This window comes from Eschrichtius robustus, chromosome 16, assembly GCF_028021215.1.
Source record: "Eschrichtius robustus isolate mEscRob2 chromosome 16, mEscRob2.pri, whole genome shotgun sequence".
NCBI lineage: Eukaryota > Metazoa > Chordata > Mammalia > Artiodactyla > Eschrichtiidae > Eschrichtius > Eschrichtius robustus.
In genome coordinates this window covers 27,897,261-27,906,451 of record NC_090839.1, presented here as the reverse complement: position 1 = coordinate 27,906,451, position 9,191 = coordinate 27,897,261, and the positions used below count along the sequence as shown (strand labels likewise).

The window sequence follows — 9,191 nt, the reverse complement described above, 5'->3', positions numbered from 1 at the left end:
AGAGAGGCTGTGAGAATATAAGGGAGGGGGCTCAACTACCCAAGGAGAGGAGTGGGAAAGGCTTCTTGGAAAGTGGGTCCATTCTCTTCACAATGCCACAGACTTGTAAGACTTGTATGTCCTCTGCTAATGTCTTCCACCTTCCCAGATGATGTCAAGAGAAGGACTCTGAATACTGGATGATCAATTTACATTGCTGACCTATAGGTTGATGTCCTGGGTGATGGAACATTCTGTCCTTCTCTGATTTATTGTCCGTGACTCAGCCCTACCCAAGTCAATAAAGCACAGAGTGAAAACCTACCCTCCCTAGCACAATCAGTATGCTGCTGGATGGTTCCTCACCCCTCTCAGGATATATTAAACTCTTGTTCCTGGCCTTAGCTGTCCTTGTGGTCCTGACTCAGGCTTCCCCAGGTAACGAGATCATGGAGAGGAGGGAAAAAGGAGTAAAAATGGGGTTCAACTCATAGAATCATTGGAAAACTAAACATGTATGGGAATGAGGACAGCTCAGAGGGATGGTGCAGATCTGGTGAAAAGCCTTATAATGAATATGCCCCATCGTAAAGGCAGACTGTCACCTCGACCATGATGGTGCTTCTCATTGGGGAACCTGGCAAACATCAGCAGAGTCCAGGATTTCTTTTCTTTTTTTTTTATTGGAGTATAATTTCTTTACAATGTTGTGTTAGCTTCTGCTGTATAACAAAGTGAATCAGCTATGCGTATACATATATCCCCATATCCCCTCCCTCTTGCATCTCCCTCCCACCTTCCCTATCCAACCGCTCTAGGTGGTCACAAAGCACTGAGCTGATCTCGCTGTGCTATGTGGCTGCTTCCCACTAGCTATCTATTTTAGTTTGATATTGTACATACGTCAATGCCACTCTCTCACTTCGTCCCAGCTTACACTTCCCCCTCCCTGTGTCCACAAGTCCATTCTCTACGGCTGCATCTTTATTCCTGTCTGGCCCCTAGGTTCTTCAGAACCATTTTGCTTTATTTAGATTCCATATATATGTGTTAGCATATGATATTTGTTTTTCCCTTTCTGACTTACTTCAGTCTGCATGACAGACTCTAGGTCCATCCACTTCACTACAAATAACTCAATTTCATTTCTTTTTATGGCTGAGTAATATTCCATTGTATATAGGTGCCATATCTTCTTTATCCATTCATGTGTCGATGGACACTTAGGTTACTTCCATGTCCTGGCCATTGTAAATAGTGCTGCAATGAACATTGTGGTACATGACTCGTTTAGAATTATGGTTTTCTCAGGGTATACGCCCAGGAGTGGGATTGCTGGGTCGTATGGTAGTTCTATTTTTAGATTTTTAAGTAACCTCCAAACTGTTCTCCATAGTGGCTGTATCAATTTACATTCCCACCAACAGTGCAAGAGGGTTCCCTTTTCTCCACACTCTTTACAGCATTTATTGTTTGTAGATTTTTTGATGATGGCCATTCTGAGTGGTGTAAGGTGATACCTGATTGTACTTTTGATTTGCATTTCTCTAATGATTAATGATGTTGAGCATCATTTCATGTGTTTGTTGGCAATCTGTATATCTTCTTTGGAGAAATGTCTATTTAGGTCTTCTGCCCATTTTTCTTTTGGGTTGTTGGTTTTTTGGTATTGAGCTGCATGAGCTGCTTGTATAATTTGCAGATTAATCCTTTGTCAGTTGCTTCATATGGAAATATTTTCTTCAATTCTCAGGGTGTCTTTTCATCTTGTTTATGGTTTCCTTTGCTGTGCAAAAGCTTTTAAGTTTCATTAGGTCCCATTTGTTTATTTGTGTTTTTATTTCCATTTCTCTAGGAGGTGGGTCAAAAAGGATCTTGCTGTGATTTGTGTCATAGGGTGTTCTACCACTGTTTTCCTCTAAGAGTTTGATAGTGTCTGGCCTTACATTTAGTCTTTAATCCATTTTGAGTTTATTTTTGTGTACAGTGTTAGGAAGTGTTCTAATTTCATTCTTTTACATGTAGCTGTCCAGTTTTCCAAGCACCACTTATTGATGAGGCTGTCTTTTCTCCATTGTATATTCTTGCCTCCTTTATCAAAGATAAGGTGACCATATGTGCATGGGTTTATCTCTGAGCTTTCTATCCTGTTCCATTGATCTATATTTCTGTTTTTGTGCCAGTACCATGCTGTCTTGATTACTGTAGCTTTGTAGTATAGTCTGAGGACCAGTTGCCGATTCCTCCAGCTCCGTTTTTCTTTCTCAAGATTGCTTTGGCTATTCGGGGTCTTTTGTGTTTCCATGCAAGTTGTGAAATTTTTTGTTCTAGTTCTGTGAAAAATGCCATTGGTAGTTTGATAGGGATTGCATTGAATCTGTAGATTGCTTTAGGTAGTAGAGTCATTTTCACAATGTTGATTCTTCCAATCCAAAAACATGGTATATCTCTCCATCTGTTTTGTATCATCTTTAATTTCTTTCATGAGTGTCTTATAGTCTTCTGCATACCGCTCTTTTGTCTCCTTAGATAGTTTTATTCCTAGGTATTTTATTCTTTTTGTTGCAGTGGTATATGGGAGTGTTTCCTTAATTTCTGTTTCAAATTTTTCATCATTAGTGTATAGGAATGCAAGAGACTTCTGTGCGTTAATTTTTTTTATTGAATGGTTTTTTTTTTAACTTTAATTAATTAATTAATTTTGGCTGCATTGAGTCTTTGTTGCTGGGCTTTCTCTAGTTCCGCGTAGTTGCAGTGTAGGGGCTTCTCATTGCGGTGGCTTCTCTTGTTGCGAGCACGGGCTCTAGGTGCGCAGGCTTCAGTAGTTGTGGTGCACAGGCTTTAGTAGTTGTGGCACACGGGCTTATTTGCTCTGTGGCCTGTGGGATCTTCGCTAACTAGGGATAGAACCCGTGTCCCCTGCATTGGCAGGCGGATTCCCAACCACTGCACCACCAGGGAAGTCCCCTGTGCATTAATTTTGTATCCTGCTACTTTACCAAATTCATTGATTTGCTCTAGTAGTTTTCTGTAGCATCTTTAGGATTCCCTATGTATAGTATCATGTCATTTGCAAACAGTGACAGCTTTACTTCTTTTCTGATTTGGATTCCTTTTATTTCTTTTTCTTCTCTGATTACTGAGGCTAAAACTTCTAAAACTATGTTGAATAATAGTGGTGCGAGTGGACAACCTTGTCCTGTTCCTGATCTTAGAGGAAATGGTTTCAATTTTTCACCATTGAGAATGATGTTGGCTGTGGATTTGTCATATATGGCCTTTATTATGTTGAGGTATGTTCCTTCTATGCCTAGTTTCTGGAGGTTTTTAATCATAAATCAGTGTTGAATTTTGTTGAAAGCTTTTTCTGCATCTATTGAGATGATCATATGGTTTTTCTCCTTCAATTTGTTAATATGGTGTATCACATTGATTGATTTGCATATATTGAAGAATCCTTGCATTCCTGGGATAAACCCCACTTGATCATGGTGTATGATCCTTTTAATGTGCTGTTGGATTCTGTTTGCTAGTATTTTGGTGAGGATTTTTGCATCTATGTTCATCAGAGATATTGGCCTGTAGTTTTCTTTTTGTGACATGTTTGTCCTGTTTTGGTATCAGGGTGATGGTGGCCTCGTAGAATGAGTTGGGGAGTGTTCCTCCCTCTGCTATATTTTGGAAGAGTTTGAGAAGCATAGGTGTTAGCTCTTCTCTAAATATTTGATAGAATTCACCTGTGAAGCCATCTGGTCCTGGGCTTTTGTTTGTTGGAAGATTTTTAATCACAGTTTCAATTTCAGTGCTAGTGATTTGTCAGTTTATATTATGTATTTCTTCCTGATTCAGTCCCAGAAGGTTGTGCTTTTCTAAGAATTTGTCCATTTCTTCCAGGTGTCCATTTTATTGGCATATAGTTGCTTGTAATAATCTCTCATGGACCTTTGTATTCCTGCAGTGTCAGTTGTTGCTTCTCATTTTTCATTTCTAATTTTATTGATTTGAGTCCTCTCCCTTTTTTTCTTGATGAGTTTAGCTAATGATTTTTCAATTTTGTTTATCTTCTCAAAGAACCAGCTTTTAGATTTGTTGATCTTTGCTATTGTTTTCTTCATTTCTTTTTCATTTATTTCTTATCTGATCTTTATGATTTCTTTTCTTCTGCTAACTTTGTTGTTGTTGTTTTTTCTCTTTCTCTAATTGCTTTAGGTGTAAGATTAAGTTGTTTATTTGAGATTTTTCTTGTCTCTTGAGATAGGATTGTATTGCTACAAACTTCCCTATTTCCCCTTCCATTTTTTGGTGTGGTGGGTTTTTACTTTTCTCCTTCATCTGCTGTGTATTTCTCTGTTTTCTCATTTTGCTTCACTTACTCTGTTTTGGGGTCTCCATTTTGCAGTCTGCAGGTTCGTAGTTCCCATTGTTTTTGGTGTCTGCCCCCAGTTGGTAAGGTTGGTTCAGTGGGTTGTATAGGCTTCCTGGTGGAGAGGACTGGTGCCTGTGTTCTGGTGGATGAGGCTGGATCTTGTCTTTCTGGTGGGCAGGACCACATCCGGTGGTGTGCTTTGGGGTGTCTGTGAACTTATTATTATTTTAGGCAGCCCCTCTGCTAATGGGTGGGGTTGTATTCCTGTCTTGCTAGTTGTTTGGCATGTGGTGTCCAGCACTGGAGCTTGCTGGATGTTTAGTGAAGCTGGGTCTTAGCGTTGAGACAGAGCTCTCTGGGAGAGCTTTCACCAATTGATATTACATGGGACCAGGTGGTCTCTGGTGGACCAATGTCCTGAATTCGGCTCTCCCACCTCAGAGGCTCATGCCTGACACCCAGCCAGAGCACTAAGACCCTGTCAGACACATGGCTCAGAAGAAAAGTGAGAAGAGAAAGAAAGAAAGAAAATACAATAAAATAAAGTTATTAAAATGAAAAAAATTTTAAATTATTAAAATAAAAAAATTTTTAAAGTAATAAAAGAAAAAGACAGCAACCAAACCAATAAACAAATCCACGAATGATAACAAGTGCTCAAAACTATACTAAGATAAACATAAAAATCAGAAACTGGTCAGTCATACACAGCAAACCCCAAGTCTACAGTTGCTCCCAAAGTCCACTGCCTCAATTTTGGGATTATTTGTTGTCTATTCAGGTATTCCATAGATGCAGGGTCCAGCAAGTTGATTGTAGAGATTTAATCCGCTGCTCCTGAGCCTGCATGGAGAAACTTCCCTTTCTTTTCTTTGTTCGCACAGCTCCTGGGTTCAGCTTTGGATTTGGCCCCGCCTCTGCATGTAGGTCGCCCTCTGGCGTCTGTTCTTTGTCCAGAGAGGAGGGGGTTAAAGGAGCGGCTGAGTAGGGGGTTCTGGCTCACTCAGGCTAGGGGGAGGGAGGGGTACGGAACGCGGAGAGAGCCTGCTGCGGCAAAGGCTGATGTGATGTTGCAATAGCCTGAAGCGTGCAGTGTGTTCTTCTGGGGAAGTTGTCTCTTGATCATGGGACCCTGGCAGTGGTGGGCTGCACAGGGTCCTGGGAGGGTTGTGGATAGTGACCTGTGCTTGCACACAGGCTTTTTGGTGGCTGAAGCAGCAACCTTAGCATTTCATGCCAGTCTCTGGTGTCCACGCTGATAGCCACGGCCCACGTCCATCTTTGAAGCTCATTTAGGTGGTGTTCTGAAGCTTGTTTAGGTGGTGTTCTGAATCCCCTCTCCTCGCCCACCCCGAAACAATGGTCTCTTGACTCTTAGGCAGTTCCAGACTTTTTACCGGACTCCCTCCCAGTTAGCTTTGGTGCACTAGCCCCCTACAGGCTGTGTTCACGAAGTCCTCTCCCTGGGATCTGAACTCCGAAGCCCAATCCTCAGCTCCCAGGCCCCACCTGCCCCAGCGGGTGAGCAAACAAGCCTCTCAGGCTGGTGATGCTGGTTGGCACTGATCTTCTGTGCAAGTATCTCTCCTCTTTGCCCTCTGCACACCTGTTGCTGCACTCTCCTCCATGGCTCCAAATCTTCCCCTCCCCACCCACCCCCTGTTTCCAACAGTGAAGGGGCTTCCTAGTGTGTGGAAACTTTTCCTCCTTCACAGCTCCCTCCCAGATGTGTAGGTCTCGTCCCTATTCTTTTGTCTCTGTTTTTTCTTTTTTCTTTTGCCCTACCCAGGTACGTGGGGGAGTTTCTTGACTTTTGGGAAGTCTGAGGTCTTCTGCCAGCATTCAGTAGGTGTTCTGTAGGAGTTGTTCCACATGTAGATGTATTTTTGATGTATTTGTGGGAAGGAAGGTGATCTCCATGTCTTACTCCTCTGCCATTTGAAGGTCCTTCAAAAATGATCTTCTACAGCAGGTTTATCAGGCAAAATAAAGAATCTGAGCACTTGAAAGTTGATCTCTTGATACTAGTTATGAAGGGATCTTTATAGTCCTTTCTGGTGTCCAAGTTCTTCTGCTAGTTTTCAGCCGGTATTCCTGATGTATCCATGGAGAGAGGTGAACTCCACGTCCACCTACTCCTCTGCCATCTTGAATATCTCCAGTGTTTCTTGAATGAATCCCCTTCCATATGCAGAAGCAACCCCCAAATTCCTAATGTCCTTAATATCCTTGTCCCAAATGTCAACATATTCTCATCCCAGGCATCTATCACTTCCAATTGATACCACTTCTGTACCACATCTTGCACTAGCTAGTCCCATTACTTTGCCTCTCCATTGTTGTTTGGCTTTGAATCCTCCTTCAAATCAGTCAGAGGAGGCATGTTGCTCTTGTCTTAGTATGTATAGTGAAAATTTTGTAGGTTGATGTTGGTTATCTACAGGTTTGTAAAACAGGCTCAAGGTATGTAGCTTGGGCTACGACAGAAGATTCTGGATTCCAGATTGAACGTGGCCAAAGCACTCTAACAATATAACAGACTTCATGGCCAAGTGGTGAATAACTTTCTAACAAAAATGTTTTCCACTTGGGGCTTCCCAGGGGTTCTAAAGTTTATGATTTCTAATTCCATGATTTCCCTTTGGGTCATTGCTGTTGGAAGTTGCATCCTTGTTTGGATCAGCTTTTCAAACTGCAAGTATTTGTTAATTGTTCAGTTGTTCTAGAAGCAAAAGAAGATAATCATGGGCTAACCCTGAGTTGTCTTCAGCCTGCCTTAAACTACAGTGAGGGCAATTGGAATAGATGAGGGAGTGCAGTCATCCTGACTCTGACTTTTTTCCAGTCCAGATGTCCTAGTGAGAAAGAAAAAATTGGGAGTTATCTCCTAGGAGGGGAATTTAAAAAACAAGTAAAGGTAATCATAATTTAAACCAAGATATTATGGTCTCTCAACTGAACTTAATGTGCTGAGGAAGCTGGGTCTATACTCTGTGTTCTATTGACCTATGTAGAGCTTAGAACATGTGCCTGCTGGTCAGCAATACAAATTGATCATTCAGTGTTCAAACTACTGCTCCAGACATCATCTGGGGCATGCACCTAGAACAGTGCCTGGCACATGGTAGGTGCTCAAAAAATCACTGTTGAGTGAATAATGAATGCAGAGGGAAAAAACAGGTAATTGAAGGCATAGTCTCATTCCTTGGCAAGCATCTAGATTTGGGAACAAGGAGGAACCAGTGTTGGTGAGACTGAAAAATGACGGAGATGGAAATATCCTAAGCATAAAAATAAAGTCCAATTAGATCTGGTTGGAGGAAGGGCAATAACTACTCATATCTAATACATATCAAGACCAGCAGTAAGCATTCTACATGCACAGCTTTATTTGATATTCCTAAGAATGCCATTACATTTCAGTAGTTTGTTCCAACCATGATTACTACAATTACCAATGTCTTTAGTATAATTGTCTTTACTTTTCATGTATTTGTTTATTTTGATAGATGGATGGGCTAGAAAGTGTGGTTATGGAACTGGAAGATGCAGGAAACATTGCAAAGAAAATGAGAAGAAGAAAGAAAAATGTGGGTTAAGAAAGCTTTGCTGCATCCCTGCAAAGCACAAACCATCAGAACCTGCCAAGAAAGAAGAGATGACCTATAGGGCTATGGCAAGTACAGCTAAGTATCAACTTAAGACTTCTGACAACAGAATTTTGGCAGTTATTGTAATGAGTCAGTAAGATGGCTATCCAGGTCACCTGCATGGTCCTTAGATCTTTAGTATCTAAGGATACTGGGTCCTTACATGATCCATTAAAAATATATGCTCATTCTAGCTATCATTCTTTCTTGTCTCTCCAGTCCTCTATAGCTTAACATCCCTAGGTTGTCCCAGGGTATGACTGGGATATCAGTTCTCCTGGTAAACCAGTTTTATAGAATCTGAATCCTGAATTCCTAAGCCTCTGACTAGATGCTATAGGTCTCTGAATGTGGAAGTTTTCCAGGCTAATGCAAATTCCACTGTGGTCACACATTCTTATCTAATGTCTCATCCTGGATTGTTGAGACAGGCCAGTGTGATCCAGAAGTCTTTTTTTGCCTCTTTGGCTCAAGGTTTACCCCAAGGTTCTGCCTTATTGTCTCACTCTTGGAATTTGCCCCTTATCCCAACCCCTTAATCACACTTGGCTGTTAAAAGATTGGCATGCCTTCTGACCAGGAGACAACAATTACCTGTCCCAAACAAGTGGAAGGGGAAAATAGTAAAACAAGAAAACTAACTAACTAAACAACAAAAAAACCCTCAAATTTTACTGAGAACTTACTGTGTGCAAGGCCTTGTCTTAAGCACTTTACATATATAACTTCATTTTGCCCTAACAATAGCTCCATGAGGTAGGAAATAGTATTGTGTCCTTTGGGCAGAAGAGGAAACTAAGTCACAGAGAGTTTAAGTGACTTGCCCCAAGTGGTACAAATATCTAGCTCAGTAGCAGGACTTTGAACCCATGATGCCTGAACTCAGACATTATTCTTCCTTAAGGTGGAAAAATGATTGCTGCAGTAATAAAAGCTTCCCTTTACTCTTCCCACCCAGGATCTACTTCCTTAATGTGGAAGGTGTAGTGAAAGGGAAAGTTTTGTGAGCCCCCTTGTGGTTAAAATGTGTAACAAACCCAGCACTAAATCCAGGCACAAGTAGAAATTATCCCCAGGTGCAGTTAAGGAGGAAGTTGTTCCCATTTAGCAGACAGTCTTAGTTTAGAGGCCAATGCCAGTCAGGGGTAAAGTTGAAAATTATCCCTAAACTCTGTTGACATAATAACTGGAGAATG

At 41.3% G+C, this 9,191-nt stretch overlaps 1 protein-coding gene across 1 annotated transcript; it reads left to right on the top strand.

Moving 5' to 3' along the window:
- Window positions 1–323: 323 nt before the first annotated feature.
- Window positions 324–8,093, top strand: LOC137750359 (beta-defensin 115-like). The gene is made up of 2 exons (XM_068524744.1): window positions 324–417; window positions 7,855–8,093. The coding sequence occupies exons 1-2, from the start codon at window positions 324–326 to the stop codon at window positions 8,091–8,093; spliced, it is 333 nt and encodes a 110-aa protein (XP_068380845.1).
- The last annotated feature ends 1,098 nt before the right edge of the window (window positions 8,094–9,191 follow it).

Coding starts and splice junctions, on each gene's coding strand:
- LOC137750359 (XM_068524744.1), top strand. CDS start 324: ATGCTGCTGGATGGTTCCTCACCCCTCTCAGGATATATTAAACTCTTG. Junction 418..7,854: donor CCTGACTCAGGCTTCCCCAG/GTAACGAGATCA, acceptor TTATTTTGATAG/ATGGATGGGCTAGAAAGTGT.